The sequence below is a fragment of the Myotis brandtii genome, unplaced genomic scaffold (genome assembly GCF_000412655.1).
Source record: "Myotis brandtii unplaced genomic scaffold, ASM41265v1 scaffold1612, whole genome shotgun sequence".
Lineage (NCBI taxonomy): Eukaryota > Metazoa > Chordata > Mammalia > Chiroptera > Vespertilionidae > Myotis > Myotis brandtii.
Genome location: NW_005355890.1, coordinates 154481 through 179400, shown reverse-complemented (window position 1 = coordinate 179400; position 24920 = coordinate 154481). Strand labels below are relative to the sequence as shown.

The 24920-nt window shown below is 38.6% G+C and overlaps 1 protein-coding gene and 1 long non-coding RNA gene across 2 annotated transcripts in view; both read right to left on the bottom strand.

Annotated features, from left to right (window-relative positions):
• Positions 1-24920, bottom strand: part of LOC106725409 (centrosomal protein of 135 kDa-like) — a 33657-nt gene that overhangs the window by 3960 nt on the left and 4777 nt on the right. The window contains exons 2-3 of the mRNA XM_014536434.1: positions 19553-19681; positions 7755-7970 (exon numbers count right to left, since the gene is read on the bottom strand). Of these exons, the coding sequence (XP_014391920.1) occupies positions 7755-7970; positions 19553-19681 (345 nt within the window). The remainder of the gene's footprint in view (positions 1-7754; positions 7971-19552; positions 19682-24920) is intronic.
• Positions 13926-14693, bottom strand: LOC106725404. Its single transcript, XR_001361293.1, has 2 exons — positions 14557-14693; positions 13926-14273 (listed from the first exon to the last, which is right to left on the bottom strand). It is a non-coding gene; the product is annotated as an uncharacterized LOC106725404 (long non-coding RNA).

Sequence of the window (24920 nt, the reverse complement as noted above, 5' to 3'; positions counted from 1 at the left end):
TAAATATGCTTTTATTGATTTCAGAGAGAGGAAGGGAGAGGGAGTTAGAAACATCCATGAGAGAGAATCATTGATCAGCTGCCTCTGCATGCCCCCTACTGGGGCTTGAGCCAGCAACCCAGTATGTGCCCTGACCTGGAATCAGATCATGACCTCCTGGACTGAAAATTTTAATAATATATATCTATTATTTTTCATATAAGAAAACATAATGCTGATTCCACTCTGAAAAACAAAATTATAAATGGCCCAAATGAAAAGATGCTAATCAGTGTCATTTATTTGACAATTGTTTAATGAGGGCCTACTATGTGTCTGACATTGTGTTATATGCTTGGTTTAGTGGTGAATAAAACAGACAAAAACCTCTGCCCTCACAGAGCTGACATTCTGGTTGAAAATAGAAAAACAAATGATATTAGGTAAAATATATGTCAGATAGTGAGTATGTCATTCAAAAAATATATAGAATAGGAGGGTCAATACGGCAGTGTAGGTAAACATGGTATTCGCCTCCTCCTATAACCACATCAAAATTAAAACTAAACCACAGAACAATCATCATTCAGAACCACCTGGAATCTGGCTGAACAGAAGCCCTACAACTAGAGAATTAAAGAAGCCACATTGAGCCCAAGCTGGTTTGGTTCAGTGGATAGAGCATCGGCCTGTGGACTGAAGTGTCCTGGGGTTCAATTTCAGTCAAGGGCATATGCCAGGGTTGTGGGCTTGATCCCCAGTAGGGGGCATGCAGAAGGCAGCCGATCAATGATTCTCTCTCATAATTGATGTTTCTATCGCTCCCTCTCCCTCTCTTTTCACAAATGCTGAGAAGGTGGTTGTGTACAAAAGTCTTGGAGACAATAAATAAATAAATAAATAAATAAATAAATAAATAAATAAAGCACAGCTCTCTCTAGTAATAAAAGTAGAACTAATTTTTTTTTTTAAAGAAGAAGCCACATTGAAATCGATAGGAGGGGTGGAGGCACACAACAGCTGGTCCAACATCCAGAAGCGGCAGTTAAACACTGGGAGGGATAACTTGGCTGTGGAGCTCTCCCTACCCCCATGAGGAGTAAAGGGTACCAGCCCCACACCAGACCCCTCATTCCAGGGTTCCAGTGCCGGGAAGAGAAGTCCCTGCAACTTTGGGCTGTAAAAACCAGCAGTCTGGTGACACAGAGACTACTAAAGTCCCAGGCAGCTCCTCTTACAGGGCCTGCACACAGATTTACTCGGACCCACTCTCTCTGAGCTCCAGCACTGGGGCAGCAGCTTGAAAGGATCCAAGGACAGACAGGGAGGAACTAAATTATCTGGCATCAGGGCAAGAACTGGGGGGCAATTTTCTCCCAGAAAAAGTGCTGGCAGAGGTCACTGTTCCATGGCTGAGACCACAGAGCTGATAGGCAGGAGCCATATCTGTGTCTTCATCAACTTGGTCCATACTGTTCACTCCACCTTGGTGATATCCTAAGGCCCTGCCCCACCTAAGCTGTTTGCAGGGGCTTTTCCATATGAATTGCCTGTCCTGACTCAGGCTTCAGTCTTTTCTAAAATCACTCAAACAAGCAGCAGCTGCCCTCAGCATGCTCTATACCACTCAAGAAGTGGCCCTATGCCCCATTTCTTTAGATAAGAGCCCCTAGGCCCCACAGTAGCAGCAGCATTCCAAGGTTCACAGCTTGGCCTCTCCTGGATATCTCCAAGCCTGACACACATAGCAGCCATCTGCAGATCACTCTGTAGCTTATGCTGGGTGGCACCAAACAAGGCACAGGCAGTAGCTGACTTTGAACCTTCCAGGAGGCCTCCGAGCCAGTGCACCTGGTGATCAGCTTCAGACCACCCCAGATTACAACCCTACCACATCCACAAGCAGCACACTCAAGGAGCAGACTTGGTGAGCACCAAAGATGCACTGGAGCAAGTCCTGCTCCATAGAGGCATCTCTTGCACAGCAGCTCTTTAGCTATAGTCGCAGCTGGCATTCACAGGCAATTGGCCTGGGGGTCAATCCCTCCCAGTGATGGCAACAGCAATCAAGGCTCAGCTACAATAGGAAAGTGCACACAGCCCACAAAGAGCACACCTAGAGTACCCAGCTCAGGTGACTGAGGGAGGGTGAACCACTGGGCCCTATAGGACACCTACTTTACAAGGCCACTCTATCAATTACAGGAAACACAGTAGCTCTACCTAATACACAGAAACAAACACAGGGAAGCAGCCAAAATGCGGAGACAAAGAAACATGCCACAAATGAAAGAATAGAAGGAATCTTCAGAAAAAGTACTAAATGAGATGGGAGCAAGCAAACTACCAGATACAGAGTTCAAAACAATGGTTATAAGGATGCTCAAGAAACTTAATGAGAACTTCAAGGAACTTAGTGAAAACATCAACTACATAAAAAAGGACCTGCCAGAAATGAAGGATACACTAACATTTTGAAATGAAGAATAATTTACAGGGAATCAATAGCAGAATAGAGGATACCAAGAATCCAATCAGCGATTTGGAATATGAGGACGCAATAAACACCCAATCAGAACAGCAAAAAGAAAAAGAATCCAAAAATATGAAGATAGTGTAAGGAGCCTCTGGAACAACTTCAAGTGTACCAACATTTGCATTATAGAGGTGCCAGAAGGAGAATAGAGAGAGCAAGATACTGAAAAACTATTTGAAAAAATAATGACAGAAAACTTCCTCTACCTGGTGAAAGAAATAGACTTACAAGTCCAGGAAGTGAAGAAAGTCCCAAACAAGATGAATCCAAAGGGGCCCACACCAAGACACATCATAGTTAAAATGCCAAAGGTTAAAGACAAAAAAAAGAATCCTAAAAAGAGGAAAAAAAAAAAGCAGTTACCGACAAAGGAGCACCTATACAACTGTCAGCTGATTTCTCATCAGATACTTTTCAGCCAGAGGAGAGTGGCAAGAAATATTCAAAGTGATGAAAAGCAAGAACCTACAACCAAGACTACTCTACCCATCAAAGCTGTCAGTTAGAATTGAAGGTCAGATAAAGAGCCTCACAGACAAGAAAAAGCTAAAGGTGTTCATCACCACCAAACCAGTATTACAAGAAATGTTGAAGGGTCTTCTTGAAGGATCTTACATTCCAGCTGAGTAGACAATAAAAAATAAACCTAACAAATAAATTATATAGAAAAAAAGAGCAGAGTTAAAGATATTGGGATGTCTATGAAGAAACAGGTTGGAATTTTTTAAACAGGTGATCAGGGAAGTCCTCAATGAAAGGAGCCCGTTCAGCAAAGACTTAAAGGAGGGAGCAAGTCAATCTTATAAAAATCTGGGAAAACACACCAGGCAGAAGATACAGCCTTATAGCAAAGGACCTAAAGACAAAAGATGTCAGCTAAATTCTAAGGAATAGTAAGGAGACTAGTGTGGCTGGAGCAGAGGGAGGGAGGGATAAAGTAGTAGGAAAATATACAGAGAAAAATAAAGCAAGCAGAGAAAAGAGGGAGGGGTGTGTGTGTGTGTGTGTGTGTGTGTGTGTGTGTGTGTAGGGGGCTTAAAACTTAAATAAGCTTTACCTTTGCCTTCCACATGGTAAGTTTTGAAATATTTTTCATTGACTGAATCACATACAAAGGTAAAAATAATGACAGAAGCTACCAGAGATCCAGTCTAATAATGACCCCTATGTGAATTTAAAATATAAATTCTATCAAGAAACTGGTAAAGGTGAAACTGCAACTTTGTTTCTTCATGTTTCAAAATGTTGTGTTCAATTATCTGGGAAACACCTTATTAAGACATTAATGACAAACAACTCAAAATGAGAAGATAAAAGGAAGCATATAGTTGTGGTGGTTTTCAAATGTCCACGAACTCTAATATTCCTTCCTTCAAAAAATGGAGCTTACCTGCCCTCCCCTTAAGTGTGGGCTACACCTAGTGACACATGTCTAATGAACAGGATGTGGTGGGAGTGCTGGTGCACAGCTTGTGGATCATCACAGGCATTACCGATTCCTCCTTGCTGTCTCTCTTGGATTACAGGCTTGGAGACAAGCCAGCTGCTGTAAAGACTATATCAAACGACCCGAGGGAGAGGTCCACCTGGCGAGCAACTGAGGCTTCCTGCCAAAAGCCAATGGCCATCTGAGTAAGGCATCGTAAAAGCGAATCTTCCAGGACAGTCAATCAATGACTGCGGCCGAACCATCATTTTGATAACAATTCCTAAGAAACCATGGACCAGAACCACTCAGCTAAGCTGCATTTGACTGGGAGATATAAATGTTTGTCACTTAAGGCCATTAGGGTTTAGGGGTAATTTGTATGATAGCAATAGATAATACAATGCTTAATGCTCAAAACATTTTTATGGAATAAATGATGGAAGAAGTTCCTTTTTAAAAAGCTGACCTTTAAAAAATGACTAAAAGTAATCTCTTCCGAGTAAATAAATATAATACCATCTTTCTCAATTCCACATAAACGAACAGTAGCTTAAACATCAGACTCTACCTCCACATATCCAGAGCATAATGTCAAGGAGTATAAGAACCCAAATATTCTTAGTTCTCAAATTAGAAATTCTCATTTCAAACCTCATCCCACAAGTCAGACAAGGAACCTCTCCCAGTAACAGGGTAGCTGAACTGCACGCCCAGTGATGTGAGGAGGAGGACAACAGGCACTAGCATTCAGTTCCCCAACATTGGTCATGCATCTTCTATTTCCCCGTGTACCTGTAACCCTCGCCTACTGAGGTTGATGACTTCAGGTCAGGGCATTCTATCAACCCGAAGGACCTATATCCATTTTTCTCTCTCTTTTTCAACTTTCCAATGTTTTCCCTGCATCAGCAATGCTATCTCTGCTCTAAGACCGCTACTCACCTTTACCCCGAATAGTTTTCCAATTCGCAAATATACCAAACGTTCCACCTTATATATGGATATGTATTTCCAAGAAACACTCTTTTGTGAGCCAGGCAGAATTTCCACCTGTGAGTTTAAGGTAAATCCTAGTTCTTTTATTTTTGACATTTTCCATTCCTGAAACTCTCCTTTGATAGCAGAGCATTTACCCTGACAGAGTAGTCACTCTCTCTAGAATGCAGATCCTAAAACATTTTAAAACTGATGACTTCTAAACTGGGCACTCTCTTCATGGGATTTTGGCCAACTAGACTGCCCTGAGTCTGGGAAAGAGTGCAGTAAATTCTTAATTTGAAGAAAAAGCAGAGAAGGTATAATAAAACATAAATCCAGCATTTTTTAATTTTATAATTTATATAATTGAGTCTAAACTCAACTTACCATTAAAATGTAAGTAAAGAATAATATTCTTACAGTAACAATGTAAACAAAAGAATTTATTGAAAAATGTTTAAAATATTCAAGCTGTTTTTAAGTGTCTTTCAAATAGTTTAGTAGCATCCATGACAAGATAATTAACAAATTAAAATCATATCATCCTTATCTACTCTCTCAATTAGCTGTGCTAAGAACCTCCTCAAGGAAGCATTGGTAAAGAAGATTGTGTTCTTACATTAAAGGAATAAACATCACAATTTAAATAGACTTTTTACTCATTTAGATTCACTTATCCTTTCTAAATAACTGCGGTAACTGCATATAAACAAATACCATCCTAGAGTTCATTAACTGGGCTGTTATATTTCAAATTACTGTAACAAATAATGCCTTCGATAACACACGTTTTCAGCCTAATCATTTAATTAAGTGCTTTATCATACGCTACCAACAGGAGTATATAATATGCTACCAAGAGTACATTAAAAGGATGTTTAAGAAATAACATGGCCCTAGCTCAGTGGATAGAGTGTCAGTCTGTGGACTGAAAGATCCCAGGTTTGATTCTGGTCAAGGGCACATGCCCAGGTTGGGGGCTTGACTCCCAGTAGGGGGTGTGCAGAAGGCAGCCCATCAATGATTCTCTCATCATTGATGTTTCTCTCTCTCCCTCTCCTTTCCTCTCTCTGAAATCAATAAAAATTTAAAAAAAGGAAATAGCATGTAACAACACTTAGCTTTGGGAAACTATGTTATTACAGACACAGTTTACTAATTTGGTGACTAATAAAATCAAGTCAAGCACATTCACACGATATTTAAGAATTCAATAGGTTGCTTTTCAGCTTTCAAATCCACTCTGTGTTTTGCTTGTAAACCATCAGTAGCAATGTGAAACAAAAATGTCATTTTATAATAGCGTTGAAAATCCCAGTTTCTAAATTTCATGGCAGAGTATTAAATCTCAATCAAGAAAGATGTTACCAAAATGTCAAGTAGCTACAGCAATTAGAATAATGTGGCAGTGGCACAGAAACAGCAAATGAATCAATGAGACCAACCAGCTCAGAACTGTGTCCACACACATTTGTGAATTCAGCAGCTGCTAAAATGGCACTTCAAATCAGTGACTAAAGAAAGCACTAGTTGACCCTACCTCATACTAGAACAAAAAAATTCCCAAGGATTATAACTTTTTAAAAAAGTTATTTAAAAGTATTAAAAGAAAACTTTAGAAAATATTCTTGTAGTTCTTTAAGTGACAAGGCCTTTCCAAACCAGAGTCAACATGAGGCTAAGTACAGAGGATTTCAGGGCAGTGAAACTACTCTTTTTGATAGTATAATGGTGGATAAATGTCATTTTACATTTGTCCAAACCCACAGAATGGTCAACACCAAGAGTGAACCTAAATGTAAACTATGTAAAAATGATGTGTCAATGTAGGTTCATCCATTGTAACAAATGCACCACTCTGATAGGGGATGTTGATGATGGTGGAGGCTATGCATGTGTGAGGGCAGGGAGTATATGGGAAATCTCTATACCATCTGCTAAGTATGAATTTATTTATTTTTTAAAAATATATTTTTATTGATTTCAGACAGGAAGGGAGAGGGAAAGAGAGATAGAAACATCAATGATGAGAGAATCATTGATCAGCTGCCTCTTCCATGCCCCAAACTGGGGTTCGAGCCCACAACCCGGGCATGTGCCCTGGGCATGTGCCTTGACCGGGAATTGAACCATAACATCCTGGTTCATAGGTTGATGCTCAACCACTGAACCACACCTGCTGGGCAGTTTTGCTATGAATTTAAAACTGCTCTAACAAATAAAGTCTATTCAGATTTTTAAAAGGAAGAGGAAACCTCTAAAATAAAACAATCAAAATATTGACAACTATGACTACAAATAAATTTTAAACTTTGGTTAAAAAAACTTTTTCTAAAGTGTGAAATATACAGTGGATGTGATACAAACAGAAAAAAAGAATGGGGACACATACATCTTGTTTGTAGCTATCTGTGTAGAGAGAAGGAATAGGGAGGAGGAGAAATGTTTGACATACAGAACATTATTATTGCTTGAAGTGTTCACCATTACACATCTTAGGAAATTTTCTTAACAAAAATTTTAAAAGAAAAAATGTAAGATACAAAACAATTTAATTCATAGAATATAAATTTAAATATAATGTCAAGTCTAAAAAACTTTCAAATGATATAAATGAGAATGTCACTTTTTTCTTTGCATTTAATAATTACATGATATTTAAAGTAGAATTAAAATATTGATCAATAGTCAGATGTTAACTAGAATTATTGTAGTCATTTCACAATATATATATATTGAATCATTATGTTGTACACCTGAAATTAATATAATGCCATATATCAATTATACATCAATTTTTTAAAAAAAGCCTATCAGTGGTAAGTCTAATACCTTGGCTTCTTCAAGTTCCTTGTCGGCAGTATCCACCACAAAATTTTTCTGTCTTTCTAATTGCTCTGCTAATTGGTCAACTTTAATCAATTCTTTGCAAAGGTGCTCATTGTGGCTGGTTAAATTGTCTATTTGATTGCTTACCACCTCCTTACTATTCACGAGGTTTCTAACATATTCTTTCAAGGCATGATTTGTCTGCTTGAGATCTTCAATCTGTATAATTAGAAAGAAAATAATCACATTAAAATATGTCCTTGGCTTCCCTCTGAGGAGAACAACTAGATGGCTGGAATCAGAAAGGTAGATTTGCTTCCCTGGCAAGGAGACCTAACTATGTATCTTTCTTTACTTTATGAATTTTGTGCCATGTGAATATTTTCCTTATCTGAAAAAAAAATATCCTATATAATAAAAGGCTAATACACAAATCAACCAAACGGTGGAACGACTGGTCGCTATGATACACACTGACCACCAGGGGGCAGATGCTCAACTCAGGAGCTGCCCCCTGGTAGTCAGTGCGCTCCCACAGGGGGAGCGCCGCTCAGCCAGAAGCCAGACTCATGGTTGGCGAGCACAGTGGCAGTAGTGGGAGCCTCTCTGGCCTCCGTGGCAGCGCTAAGGATATCTAAGCTGTCAGTTGGACATCCCCTGAAGGATCCCGGTCTGTGAGAGGGCGCAGGCCAGGCTGAGAGACCCCCCCCCTCCCGCCCTGAGTGCAGGAATTTCGTTCACCATGCCTCTAGTACAAATAAAAATCAAAAGATTAAGATCTATATCTTTCAAGATAATTTACAGTTTAATAAAAAAGAACTTAATTACTATTGATTTTTAACCAAACTATTAGAAAAATTGCCAAATATTTATATCTGCAAAAAGAAACCACGGTCTTAAAATTATTTAATTATAATAATTAATATAATCAATAGGCATTCTTTATAATTTAATTTCTATTTATTAAAAAATATGCTAATTCTTTAGAAAAGACCTTTTGAACATATCAATAACTTACTTGACTAAGCTAAATACCAGATCAATCAAGTATTTGCTGATTAATACGGAGGACCACAGCTTTCCTTCCCAGCCCACTATCAAACCATCAAGGGATGAAGAAAAGGGCCTTTCTATCACGAAGGTGTCCAAATGCCTTTAAAGGGGAAAATACATATGTTAGACCCAGTGGACAATGATTATATGTTGGGAGCTATGTTAAATTCCAAATATACAAAGCTAGGTTAGGTACCTGCCCTCGGAGAACTTACTGTTTACTTGAGAAAATACAAATACAATATGTGAAGTGCCACAAAAGACATGTCTATGAGATAAAGTAGTGGCACAAAGATCCTTTCCCATAATATTTGACTCTCATTGTATATTTAACAATATTTATTGAACACCAACATATTCAAGGCACTGTTTCAGTACACTCTGGAATGTGTGAGATGACAAATGAAAAAAGTCTTGGTCTTTAAGGAGCATCTAAAATTGCTAAATCCCTCATCTAATTGTTAGTTCTAACATTATTCTTGCTCTGACTTTGAACTTTTCAAATAACTATAGAGACAGTTCTTTCCAATCCATGAAAATCAACAGTTTTCTTTAAAAACATAAACTTTATCTATAATTCGTCACTATATAAAAAAGTATCCTAAACATTATGAGTTATATTTAACTATACTACAATGACTTTTATTTTACTCAATACATACCTAGAAGGACCATAAAATCGAGCCTACAACTGAGGCATGTACCCTACTGGGAATCGAACTGTGACCTCCTGGTTAATAGGTCTACCCTCAATCACTGAGCCACACCAGCCGGGCTCCCTTTGGCATTTTGTAAAGTGCACACCAACTTGTCAGATTTAGAGGTAAAGAGTTTGAATTATCAAATCCAGGAAATAAGAAAAATGTGAATAATAATAATTAAAAAATAAATAAACTGCAAATGCACATATCTTCTTAGCTAAGTCTTATCACACTGGCCAGAATTTTTAGCAATACGTCTTACTCTCTTCTCTTTTGGCCTTTTCCTATACACAGCTAAAAATTCTTTGAAAATGAAAATTTGAGGTAACTCCTATTACCTGGGTGCTTGAGAATGAATAAGATGAAAGAATGCCATTTGTGATCCCAGCCCTCCTGACCTGTCTGGCCTATTCATCATCCCTATACAGACCTAAGTTTCAGACACACTCAGGGAACAATCTCACTAAACTCATTTTAAAACCTGTATTAAGGAAGATATTGAAAATGTTATATACTGTCACTGAACCCTTTTTTATGAGAATCCTCAGGAAAACATGGAGTTCTTCTGGATACCTGGTTTGTTCCTATTCTGTGGACATGAATTATTTACAGTCCACAAAGGCAATTTCCTTTTTGCCTTTGCCTCTTAGAAGTGTAAAGCCAATCTGGAGCAACTACTACAGAAGTCCATGCAATGAACCTGTCTGCTATTTTCATCTCACACTTTCACCGTTTAGTTCCCCCTATTTTTATTTTCATTATTAGTATTTTTTTAAACTATAGGATGTGGGGTAAATAAACAGATGAACTTCAATTTATCTATTCTATGTAACTTTTTGTCTTTGTTCATGATTTCTATAGGGGCGCATTTCTGAGCGACTAGAGCACACTATAGATGCTCGCTAACCATCCACTGCACCAGGAGAGAGTAAATGCTTCTCCTCTCCGTGCTTCCATAAAGCCTTTCAGTTTTATCTTAGTATTTTATAAGATATATTATAATCACTATTTTTATTTCCCTGTCCCTTCCACTAAATTATAAACAACTTTAAATGGACTGTGTCTCTAATTTCTTATTCAACATTATTCTCATTTTTGTATCATTATATTTTTAGCACATAAATTATTAAATGAATAAATAAAACAAATGAATTATAAATGCACAAACTCTTCCCTCTCCTCTGAAATCAAGCTCTACTTTCATACATTTCCAAGACACAAATTGCCGGGGTTCTTGTCCCAGCATCAAGAAAGGTTCAGGAATCTGGAAAAGGCGCTGTGCGGAGATGACATAGGAATCCAGAGACTAATAAAGAGTCTGGAGACGAGATATAATTTTGAAAGGCATTGGGGGTCAGAGGACCTTCAGCTAAAGGAACTGAAGACTCCCTCCTCGTCTAGGATCCTTGCTTTTATTAACACAATTTGTCCTAAGGCAAGGTGGAGATAATACACTTCAAAGGGTAAGGTTTCAAAGGGTACAGAAGCACTGTCTGTTTGGGGAATAGCCTACGGCTGTTCAGGTGTTTGGCCAGTAGGAGGCAATAACATGTAGATTAAGATGCCCTTTAACTGTCTGGCAGCCACAATCAGTTTCCTATTCAGGTTTGGGGAAATGCCTTTAGCCATTCCCAACAGGTGACGACATGTGTGACTCTACCCTGTTGAGTCCCCAAGTTTCATCAACCTTTTGATGAAACTCTTGAAATTATGACATGCTGGAATTGGTTCCTGGCAACAAATACTTTGAAAGAGGCAGTTTAAGGCAGTAGGAAGGATGTAGGCTTTGGACTAAGACAGGCAGATTTAAATCCCACTGTAGCCCTTCACCAGTAACTTAACCTCAGGCAATTTATCATATTTTCTTGATCCTAAGAGGTGCATCCTGACTTCAGAAAAAATAAATAGAAGCCTCTTGAGTCGTATCTGTTAAATGGAGATAATATCTACAGTTTGCTGGGGTGTATATAAAGAGATATTAAAGTTCAAGTGAGCCCTGGCCGGTTTGGCTCAGCGGATAGAGCATCGGCCTGCAGACTCAAGGGTCCCAGGTCCGATTCCGGTCAAGGGCATGTACCTTGGTTGTGGGCACATCCCCAGTGGGGAGTGTGCAGGAGGCAGCTGATCGATGTTCCTCTCTCATTGATGTTTCTGGCTCTCTATCCCTCTTCCTTCCTCTCTGTAAAAAATCAATAAAATATATTTTAAAAAAAAAAGTTCAAGTGAAATTTCTGATAGATAATAGGTGCCCCAAAAAGTAGTTTTTCTAAACAAACAAATAAACCCTTTTATTTTAAAACTAGTAGCCTGGTGCATGAAATTTGTGCACATTAAAAGGGAATTATTGCCCTAACCGGTTTGGCTCAGTGGATAGAGCATCGGCCTGCGGACTCAAGGGTCCCGGGTTCTATTCCGGTCAAGAGCATGTACCTTGGTTGCAGGCGCAGGCACATCCCCAGTGGGGAGTGTGCAAGAGGCAGCTGATCGATGTTTCTCTCTCATCGATGTTTCTAACTCTCTATCCCTCTCCCTTCCTCTCTATAAAAAAATTAATTATATTTTTTTAAAAAGGGAATTAATTAGCAAACTAGCCACCTGTCGATTCCGTAAGGAAAGGGGCTCCCTCTTCCCTCCTGTCCAATTGCTCCAGCAGCATTTGTTGAAAAGACTCTCCTTGCTCAAAATTCTGCATTAGTACCACTTTCAAAAATCATTTGGCTGTACTTCTGTGGGCTATTTCTGGATTCTCTATTCTGTATTATTGATGTATGTGTCTATCTTCTAACAATACCATAGTCTTTATCACTATGGCTACATATTAAGTTATAGAATCAAGAAGAATTACTAATTCCTACAAAAATACAACCTTCCAAAACTCAATCAGGAAGAATATAAAAATCTCAATAGGCCAATAACTATGGAAGAAATTGAAGCAAGTCATCAAAAAGCTTCCAGCAAACAAAAGCCAGGGGCCAGATGGCTTCACAGGGGAGTTTTACCAAACATTCAAAGAAGAACTAAAATCTATCCTCCTCAGACTATTCCAAAAAATTCAAGAGGAAGGAACACTTCCAAGCTCTTTCTATGAAGCCAGCATTACCCTAATACCAAAACCAGATAAAGACAACACAATGAAAGAGAATTACAGGCCAATATCCCTCATAAACATAGATGCCAAAATGTTGAACAAAATTCTAGCAAATCGGATCCAGCATTACATCAGAAAGATCATACACCATGACCAAGTAGTATTTATCCCAGGGATGCAAGGATGGTACAATATCCACGAATCAATAAATGTGATACATCACATAAACTAATTGAGAGATAAAAATCACATAGTCATAGCAATTGATGCAGAAAAAGCATCTGACAAAATCCAACACCCTTTCTTGATAAAAACCCTCAGTAAAATGGGAATAGAGGGATCATACCTCAACATAATAAAAGCCTTATATGACAAACCTACAGCCTACATCATACTCAATGGTCAAATACTAACATCATTTCCCCTAAGAACAGGAACGAGACAGGGATGCCCACTTTCACCACTCCTGTTCAACATAATACTGGAAGTGCTACCCAGAGCAATTAGACAAGAAGAAGAAATAAAAGGTATCCAAATGGGAAAAGAAGACATAAAACTGTCATTATTTCCAGATGACATGATACTATACATAGAACACTCTAAAGACTCCATCAAAAAAATTATCAGACTTAATAAATGAATTCGGCAATGTAGCAATTTGGTGATACAAAATTAACAACCAAGAAATCTATGGCATTTTTATACACCAATAGTGAACGTATAGAAAAAGAGATTAAAAAAACAATCCTATTTACCATCGCACCAAAAAAAATTAAGATACCTAAGAACAAACTTAACTAAGGAGGTAAAAGACCTATACTCAAAAACTACAAGACACTGAAAAAAGAGATAGAGGAAAACAAACAGATAGAAGAACATACCATGTTCATGGATTGGTAGAATCAACATCATCAAAATGTCCATACTACCCAAGGCAATCTACAGATTCAATGCACGCCCCATTAAAATACCAATGGCATATTTCACAGACCTAGAATGAACTCTCCAAAAATTTCATCTGGAATTAAAAAAAGACCCTAAATAGCTCCACCAATCCTGAGAAAGATGAACAAAGTAGGAGGGATCTCAATACCAGATATCAAGCTGTATTACAAAGCCACTGTTCTCAAAACTGCCTGGTACTGGCACAAGAACAGACATATAGACCAATGGAATAGAATAGAGAATGCAGCAATCAACCCAAATGCAGTAAAACTTTAAATAAATCACACCCACTCTAAGTATCAATGAATCATTGATATGCATTGCTGGGAGAATCAGTTTTAAATAATTTTGTCAAATTGTGCTTCTTATTAATTGTAGATTTTTTTTAAATGACCACTAAAGAATGATCTAACTTGTAACTTATGTTCTCCAGATACTTTTTAAAATTATTATACCATTAATGTGATTACCAAGCACCTAATTTTGGAAAGGCTTCATAACGTAAGTTTTCTTTTTTTCCCCTCAGCAAAAGTGTTAATCCCCCAAATTAAGTTAAAGCTTATTGTTGATAAATTCTTAATGAAAATGATAATATAATGCAGTGCTGAGGTGGTGAGTCAGAGCCCATTGTAGTGTGGACCCCATCTTTTATTGATGTGATCAAAAGTATGAGAGATCCACTGTTGTTCAAGAACTTTGTATCTTTCCTTACAAATGTAGAGAGGCTTGCCTCGCCTAGGGGAAAAAAAGGGAAAAAGGTATTAAAAGTAATAAAATACAATAAAGGTTTTTAAAAATAGAATTTTCATGGCAAAAATTTCACATAGTAATTTGGTTTATTTCATGTTTTCTTAGTAGGTTGATGAGGAAAATATCTCAAAAACTAGAAATAGCTCTAAATTAATGACTGTCAGAATTTCTTAATATAAAACTTGTATTATTACAAAGCTAGAAATGGCACATTGTTCTCACCGGACCAAATGTCAGTGACACACCTGCGACACCCACGCACTCTCACCTAAGATCCCGGTCTTCCTCTCCGTGCGCGTCCAGGTACACTGAGCCCCACAGGCAGAAGCGGTGCCCTCGGATGATGATGATCACCGACGCATTGACCAGGAGGAAAATCCCCGTGCCAGCACCGCAGTTCTGAGAATGCTAAAAGATTAAAAATATATCCAATAACTCCATAATCAAATGGACTTTACATAAGAAAATCAAAAATCCCTTAAGTAAATTTCTTCTAAATAAAACAGGCATATTTTTAAAAATTTTAATAAGATTTTATCTAAGTTAAATTTACAATCTCACTTCTAACATTTTATTAATAATACATTAGGAGGAATTTGGGTAAGGATTATCTAGAAGAGCGATTAAAAGCCAATGCCGGGGTGGAGGGACAATCGGGCAATAAGGACACATATGTAGTATCTTAATCAATAAAGAAAAAAAAAAGACTTTGTTTTTTCCAAATTGTTTTTGCTAGAATTTGAGAATGTTAAATAAATAAAACAACTTGGATCAATAGATTCCTTTTTATTGCTGATTAACAACTTGGATGGACATTGCATTAAACCAATATATTGATTTGGACAGAACTGACATCTTTACTATGTTGAGGCTTCCAATCCATAAACATATGTCTTTCCATTTGTTTAGATCTTCAATTTCATTAGCATTTTGTCTTTTCAGAATACAAACTCATAGCTTCTTTATTAGATTTACATCTAATCATTCCATTTTCTATTTGAGTAACTATAGATAGTAATGCATTTTTAATTTTGATTGCCACATGTTATATATATATATACAGAAATTTAATTAATGTTTGTCTTGTATTCTGACCTTGCTAAAATCATTTATTAGTTCTGCCTTTTATATTATATATTTATGAGATTTTCAAAGTAGATCATGTGATCTACAAACAGGGACAGTTTTATTTCTTCATTTCAGGTCTGTGTGCCTTTCAACCTTTCAACTTGGCTATATCCTGAAAGGGTATTTCTTGTAGACTGCATAAAGCTAGGTCATGTTTTTTAACCCATTCTGTCAGTTCCCATCTTTTAAGTAATATATGTACTTAATGTAATTACTTTTGTTACAATTCAAGTGTGGCTTTTTTGTTCACTGTTATGTGCACAGGATGATACCCAAACAACTGAGCCACACCAGCCTGGGCTGTATAACTTTTTAATGGTTGCCCTATACATTCACAACTTATTGCAGCCTACATTTTACCAGTTTGAGTGCAGTGTAAAATCCTTATCTCCCTTTACGTTCCTTTATCCTCCTCTATTAATAATTGTCTTAAATATTATCCTCTACATGCATCGAGAACTATATTTGAAAGATAATTTAAAAAACTAGAAACAAAGAAAATCTATTACATTTATTCATATTTTTGCTCTAAATGTTGTCCTTTCTTTCTTTCTACTCTTCCAAGTTTTCTTCTTTTATCTCCATCATAGTTAGAGAAATTCCTTTTGCGATTATTTGCTGGCAATCAATTCTTTTAGTTTTCTTCCTCTGAGAATGTCTTGATTTTCCCTTCATACAGAATACTGAATTGACAGTTCTTTTCTCCAAAACTTGAAAAATGTTGTGCCACTTCCTTCTGACCCCCATGTTTTCAGATCTGCTGTAATTTGAATTGATGTTTCCCTCTGGGTAATGAATTCTCTGATTTCAGGAACATTTGTGGTCTTTAGTTTTCACAAGTTTAAATAGAAAGTGTATTGGCATGGGTTTCTTTGGGAAAATCCCTGTAGGCATTCATTCACCTTCTTTAATCTGTTTTATGTCTTTTACCAAATTTGGGGAATATTTAGCCATTATTCCTTCAAATACTTTTTCAGCCTCTCTCTTTTCTGCCTCTCTTGCTGGATCCCAAGGATCCAAATGTTGTATCTTTTGTTATGGTTCTACCTGTTCTAAACCTCTATTCACTTTTTCAATCTATTTTCTCTCTATTGTTTAGGTAATTTCTATTTTTCTGTTCTCATGTTCACTGATTCATTCCTCTCTCCCTGTGTATTTTGTTGTTTGAGAACACTGAGTTTTTAATTCAGTTACTACATTTGTTTTAACTAATTTTGTTGTGATGAAATAGACATACCATAACATTATAACCATTTTTGTGTGTAAAATTCAGTGGCATTAAGTATATTCATAATGTTGTGCAACCATTCTATATCCATTTCCAGAACTTTTCCATCATCCCAAATAGAAACTCTGTACCCATTAAACAAAAACTCTATAAATTTTCCTATTCTAGGTACCTTATATAAGTGGAATTGTACAATATTTGTCCTTCTGTGCCTGCCTTATTTCACTTAGCATAATGTTTTCAAGGCTCATCCATGTTGTAGCTTCTATCAGAATTTCATTCTTTTTAAGGGTGAATAATATTCCATTGTATGTACATGCCAAGTTTGTTTATCCATTCATCTGCTGATGAATATCTGGGTTTTTTCTACCTTTTTGCTATTGTGAATAATGCTGCTATGAACACTGGTGTCCAAGTATCTGTTTGAGGGCCTGCTTTTAATTGGGATACACCTAGGAGTAGAATAGCTGGGAAAATACTGCAATCCTATATTTAACTTTTTGAGCAGCTGCTAAACTTTTTTCAACATGGCTGCACCATTTTTACTTTCCCACCAGCAACCATACAGGGCTCCAGTTTCTCCCCATCCTCACCAATACCTGTAATTTTCTGTTTTTTGTTTGTTTGTTTGGTTTTTGTTTTTTATAATAGCCATCCTAATGAGTATAAAGTAATATCTCATTGTGGTTTTGCATTTCTTTAATGGTTGGTGATCTTTTCATATGTTTATTAGCCATTGATAGACCTTCTTTGGAGAAATGTCTACTCAAGTCCATTATCCATTTTTGAATTGGATTTGTCGTTGCTGTTGAGTTGTAGTTCGCTATACTATATTCTGGTTATTAATCCCTTATGTGATATATGATTTACAAACATTTCCTTCTGTACATTTTTAATAAATTTTATTTTTTAGAGCAGTTTTATAGAAAAACTGATCAGGAATTCCAGAGATTTCCCACATACCTTTTATTTCCCCACCCCCAAACATACACACACTGTTTCCCCTTTGCTTTACATCTTGTAACAGTGTGGTACATTTGTTACAAGTGATGAACCAACACTGATACCTTATGATTAACTAAACTCCATAGTTTACATTAGGGTTCATTCTTTGGGTTGTAGATTCTATGGGTTCTGACAATTGTATACTAACATGTAACCATCATTATTGTATCAGACAGAATACTTCCCTAAAAATTACCTGCGCTCTATTCATCTCTCTCTCCCTCCAAGGGAGAGATGTTTTGTCTTTTTCAGGTTGCAGTTAAAATCAGAATATGTAACCTTTTCAGATTGGCTTTTTTCACCTATCTATATGCTTTCAAGGTTCCTTTATGTCTTTTTGTGGCTTGATAACTCATTTCTTTTTACAATTCCATTCTATGGATGCACCAGTTTATCCATTCACTTATTGAAGAACAATTTGGTTGCTTCTAAAATTTCCATTTGGTTCTTGTTTATATCTCTTTATATCTTTTACTTCTTTGCTGAGATTTTCTATTTTCTTTTCTATATCCCAGGTATGTAAAAAATGCTTGCTGAAGCATTTATAAGATGGCTGATTTAAAATCCTTGTCAGATCATTGTAATATCTAATTCATATCGATCCTGGCATATCCTGTCTTTTCTCACTGAAATTGAGATCTTCCTGATTTTTAGGATAAGGAGTGATTTTTTCTTTTAATTGAAACTTGGTATTCTAAGACTCTGGATCCTGTGTTTTAGTGGGCTTCCTGTGACACTGCTCCAGCTAGAAAAGAGGGACACTGCTTTGTTCCTGCTTGAGGGGGAGAGGGGAGGAAGTCCAGTTTTTACCCGAGGCTTCCATGGACACCTGGAGAAGGTGAAGCTCCTTGTTCCTGCTGGGCAGGGATGGAAGTTCAGGCTCCTCACTGGGCCTCTGCTGATACCACAACAGCAGGAAGAGCAGAGGTGCCTCGCTACTGCTCTCACATGTCCACCACTGCCACCGTGGGTGGGGGGACTTGTTCGTGCTGGGTCCTGGTAAAGCCCTAACTCTGCATATTCTCCTCGGACACCACTCCAGCAAGGAGGAAAGGAGGCACTTCACACCACCCGGTGGGGGTAGCTGCTTGTAGGCTCCCCATGTGCTTCACACACACACAATGGGGTTGGGAACTTCCCTTAAGGCCTTGTGGGCACAAAAGTCTTGGTTCCCAACTCAGCCTTCTTCTTTGACACCACCTTGTGGGGATGGAGAAGTTGGTGGGGGGAGAGGAGGGTATGAGGTGCAGCTGGGGCTTCTTGTTACAGCCTGGCAAGGTTAACCAGCTAGGCTCCTAGTCTTTGTGGGCAGAAGCGGGGCTATAGTTTTTCCACTGTGTTGCTTAGAGCAGGCAGTTATTGTCTAAAAGTAGTCTTCCTTGCTAGGCTGTCCCTTTCCTAGTCCTTTGGCTAGAGACAGACTGCTTTTCTGAGACTGTTTTTTGTCTGCATCCATTGTTGTTTCTGAGCATTCTGGAATATATGGAGCAAAAAAAAAAAAAAAAATATCTAGGAACTCACTAACGTGTCATTCTTGGTGTGTTGGGGTCCCTAGTCAGTCTTCCTTCTTCCTCCCGCCTCTCAGTGTTCTATGCTTGTTTCATACATAATGTTCAGGGTTTTTAGCTGTACTTAGTAAGAGGATTATGGAAAAGTAAGTCTACTCCTTCTTCCTACAAGAGGCAATTTCTTTCAATGACCTTAAACACCTGGCACACAGTTGGCACTCACTGACTCAGACTCTGTGTATCAAAACGGTTAAGATAAAAATGAAAAGATTTTAGACCCAGAAAATAAAACCATAAGCCAGCACTGAATTAATGTTCTCCACCTTCTTATTTTAAAATAGGCCCCAGCCAAAGTTAATTCAGGGAAATAAATACATATGTAAATTAAGTGTAACCTGTAATTTCAGTGTAGAGATGAATTTATCTTGAGTTCTCACTTGTTGTTCTAGCTGGAGAGTATTCTGGTATTTTCCAGCTTCGGAAACTGGAGCCCCTAGACCAAAATCATGTTCTTTGGTGGTAACCTAGTGGAAAGAATAGGAATAATACCAGGACATTCTTTTTAAAACAGCTTTGTGATTTCTCACAACAGTATATAAACTTTTTAAATTAACCACATTCTTAGGTACATTTTCAATTGGTTTTAACCTTGTCACACCAGCAAAGAATATTTCAGCAAGTTTTACTTCCTTAACATTTTATGTTATAAAACTTTTTCTGTGTGCTTTCCAAATATGAAACTACAATATTGAACATGCTTTTCAAAAGAGACATACCCGATCCTATCCCCTTGGTAATCACTGTACTTAGAAAATATTGGGTCAGCAGCAAATTAAGTATCTATCTCTAGGCCTGTGTTTTCCAAAAAGGTTTGCTACCCATATCACAAAGGGCTGGCTTCTTTCTAATCCTATATAATAAGGAGGTAATATGCAAATTGACCATCACTCCAACACACAAGATGGCCGCCCCCATGTGGTCAAAGATGGCTGGCAGGGAAGGGCAGTTGGGGGGACCATGCCTGCAGGGGAGGGCAGTTGGGGGGAACCAGGCATGCAGGGGAGGGCAGTTAGGGGTGACTGGGCCAGCAGTGGAGGGCAGTTAGGGGTGACTGGGCCGGCAGTGGAGGGCAGTTAGGGGTAATCGGGCAGGCAGTGGAGGGCAGTTAGGGGCAATCGGGCTCGCAGGGGAGCAGTTAGGCGTCGATCAGGCTGGCAGGGGAGTGGTTAGGGAGCAATCAGGCAGGCAGGCAAGCGAGCAGTTGGGAGCCAGCAGTCCTGGATTGTGAGAGGGATGTCCAACTGCCCGTTTAGGGATCGGGCCTAAATGGACAGTTGGACATCCCTCAAGGAGTCCCAGATTGGAGAGGGTGCAGGCTGGGCTGAGGGACACACACACACACACACACACACACACAAAACCTTGCATGAATTTCATGCACTGGGCCTCTAGTGTATTAATAATTCCTATAAATAAGAAAGGAAAAGAAATACCTTGGTAGAAAAAGTGGCAAAGAATATGGATACTTCACATACATGACTTTTAAATAGATTTAAAGATACTCAATCTCACCAGTTAGAGGGATACAAATTGAAGCAACATTGGATACCATTTTTAAACTCACACTGGCAAAGATAAAATAGTTGGATATATAACATAGTATTGTTATACACCACTGGTGGCAGTGTATATGACACAATACTTATGAAGATCAATTAAATAAAATCTACAAACATTACAAATACTCATAGCTTCTATACAAATAATCCCATTCCTAAGAATTGTTCCCACATACATATTTGTACATGTGCAAAATAACAAGATATTTCACTTGAAAATACTACACATACTAATCCACATTGTACATTTTTACTTGACAAAGTGTCTTAGAAATTGTATAATTTAGGAAAATAATTTGTTCTTTTCCTGAATCAAGGCTGCCTTTATGTTAAGGAAGAGAGAACTTCCTACAAGTATCTTAGATCTCTCCTGGCAACACAGCTGTTATACTCCAGAATCAGGATCCCCCAGCCACTAAGATCATGTCACACAATGTCTAATCCAGCACTTAGCAGTGTGACAGACGTCTCTTCCTTTTTTCCTTTTCCTAAACAAAACACAAGTCTGTGTTTCTGTTCTTCACTCCAGCAGTTATTGCCTCACTTGGAACTTAGCATTAGATCCCACAGAGTATTTCTAATTATGAATCGTCTATGCCTTTATGGGGTAGGCTGAAATCCAATTCCTTATACAGTTTCTCTTGAAAAATATGTTCCTACTTATAAAAATTTGATTTAGAATAACAGAATCAAATGACTCCTCCCTATAGTACTTTTCAATTTTTTCAGTGAATATACAAATCACTTGGGAATCTTACTAAAATGCAGATTTTCATTCACAATATGCCTGAAATACTGCATTTCCATAAAGCTGCTCAGCAATCCTTATTGGGCTAGTATAGAGACTAGACCCATAAAACATCCCATAAAACAAGCATTGAATTAATATTTATTCTTCATCTTCTTATTTTGAAATAGGCCTCAACCCAAATTAATTCAGGGAAATAAGGTACAGTCTAAGCCTACCTAGCATTCAGAGCTTTTATAATTCGGTCCCTTCCCGTGACTCCAAATTTATCTCCTACTTGACACCTCCAAGAATCCCTCAATTAAGGACAAACTATTCCAAACTACTCCACATTCTTTATACATTCAGAAACATGTTATCTTTTTTAAAAAAATATATATTTTATTGATTTTTTACAGAGAAGAAGGGAGAGAGATAGAGAGCCAGAAACATCGATGAGAAAGAAACATCGATCAGCTGCCTCCTGCACACTCCCCACTGGGGATGTGCCCGCAACCAAGGTACATGCCCTTGACCAGAATTGAACCTGGGTCCTTTCAGTCCACAGGCCGACGCCCTATCCACTGTGCCAAACTGGCCAGGGCAGAAACATGTTATCTTTTATTCGTAAGCCTTGCCCTCACCCTTTTATCCATTTAACTAACAATGAAGACATTCCTAGGGTTCAGCTAGAATTCTAGATTCTCTAAGAGGTTTTCTTTGTCTTCTCCATCGAATAGTGATCACTTCTTCAATGAGACTTTTGTATATAGTCGTTATAGAACAACTTATGTAGCCATTTGGTTTTCTGGATGTACATCTCCCTCACATGGTCATTAGAATGTTAAGAACAAGCAATGTCCTAGAGCTCGCTGTACTGCCCCAGCCTGCACAGAGCTGTCTGTGATAGGAAGGTATCATAAAATTTAGTAGATGTGACAAAGAAGCAGTGTACCACAGCAGATGCAATTGAATATTCCTTCTTCTCTTTGGGAATCTCAATAGTCAAGTGGGGGTTCCATAAAATAACCCATCAGACTAATCTAGAAATTAAAAGTAGGAAGAGGCCAAGAGACTATCACAGTAGAGCTGCTACTTTCCCTGCACTAGCTTAGGAGGCAGTAAAAAGGGAGATAAACCAATGTATCTGAAATGCCCTTGTCTAGCCTGCCACCAGAATATTCTCCACATTCCCATGATCTTTAAATGGATTATGAATGGAACTTGTGTTCCTGTACAGATCTCAGAGAATGCAAGTAAAAGTACTGTGCGAGCAGCAAACTGTTATCATAAACATCCAAGTGAGAACCACAATCATTCTCAATTGGGAAGTAACATAGCATAGTGGTTAAGAGTGTGTTCATTAGCATCAGACTGTTCATGTTCATCATGCTAGTTCTGCCGCTTCTTAGCTGCATGACTAGAGGCAAGTTACTTCTCTGGCCAAGCCTTCACCTATAAAATGGGAATGATAACAGTACTCGCCTCAAAGAGCTGCTATGAGGATTCATATAAGTAAAGCACTTAGAAAAGTGCCAGACTAAGCAAGTCTATATATATAATTATTATTATTAACCATTACTATTATTCCTAATTCTTCTCAGTGACTCAACTTATCTAATTAGCCATCAAGTCCTACTGATTTTTCACTAAAATCTCTCTCAAATTCATATCTTCCATTCCTATCACTGTTTCAGTTCATATTATCAGACTGTAACAGTCACATTTATTCGATTCTCAAATTTATAAACACAGTAATGATGACCCAATATTAGATTCTGGGGACAGAAATGTGGAAACCAAATTAAAAGCTATAATTTCAACCCGCAATGATCTAGGGAACTCCAGAACTAATAAATCAGAAGTTAGAGTACAGCAGGATTAGTGCACACTAGAGGAATGAATGCACACGGATGCTAAGGGAATATAGAGAAAAGGACTACAAAAGAGTATTTCTGAGTTCTACTTCCCTCCAAAAGACATAGCATGGATTTTACATGTTCCCCAAAAACTATGAACACACCCTATCGGAGCACATTATATTGTGTTTATTGGAAGTCCACAGCCATTGCAACTTAACTTGTGTAAAACAGACCTCTAATTCTCCCACCTGCAGTCTGCTCTCAGCACGCCTCCACTAGGCTCCTTCCCAGTCTCTCCCAGGTCAAATGGCAGTGCCTAAGGCAGTGCCAGAGGAGTCACCTTTGTCTCCTCTTTCCCTGATCCCCATCAAATGCATCAACAAGCCCTGTTGGTTCTAACTCCAAACCCACCACTTCTCTACACTTTTATTACCACTTCCATGGTTCAAGTCACCATCATGTCGCACACGGATTACTGCACGTTTCCTAACTGGTCTTTCTGCTTCTATGTTGCTCCCTGCAGCTATTTTCCAAACGGAGATCAAAAGAATCACTTTAAAACAATGAGATCCTCCTCAAAAACACTCCAATGGCTCCTCAATGAAATTAGAATAAAACCCACCGTTTTAAGGTCCTGTGTGATTTGGGCCCTGCCTTCACTTTTCTAAACAGACCTAGTACTCTCTTCCGGCTTTATCAGTTTTCTTTCTGTTCCTCTACTGAACCACTATCATTCCATGTTAAGGCCTAGCCTATGGCTGACTCCATCTTACCCCCAGCTCAGCTCTTGGGCTCTTCCCTGACCTCTTACCTAAATAGCCTCTCTCCTAGTCACTCTCTTGTTAGGTTATTTACACTTATATCATTTGAAATTATATAATTTATTTCTTCACTAGTTTTCTCCCCCTACTAGAAGGTAAGCTCCAAGAAATCTAGGCTATCTGCTCACTGTTATAGCTGTAATGCCTAGAAAGGTGCACAGCACAAAATTGGTACTCAATAAAACATCTACACTAACAAAAGAGAAAGATGCAAATTAACCATCAAGCCACACCCACCAGCCACGCCCACCAGCCAATCGGGAGCCAGTATGCAAATTAACCCAACTAAGATGGCCATGGCCAGGAAGCTGGAGTGAGCAGGAGGCTTGGGTTGCCCCCGGCGATGGAAGAAGCCAAGCTTCCCGCCTGCCTTGACGGGCCCTGGGCTCCACTCAAGGCTATAAAGTTTCAATTATAGAAGATAAATAAATCCCAGATACCTGCTTCCAGGCCACCCTGGGAAAAAAAAAAAGAAAAAAAGGAGAGGCTGAGAACTTGGGTCGCAGGGGAGCATGGCCAGCCTGAAAATGGCACTCAGCCCCTAACCCAGGCTGACCAGGCACCCCAGCGGGACCCCTCCCCCACCCTGAAGGGGCTGTGGCCAGCCTGAAAACAACCCTCAGCCCCTCACCCAGGCTGGCCACACCACCATGGGGTGAGGGTCCCCACTGGGGGGCTTGACCAGCCTGCAAACAGCCATCAGCCCCTCACCCAGGCTGGCCAGGCACCTCAGT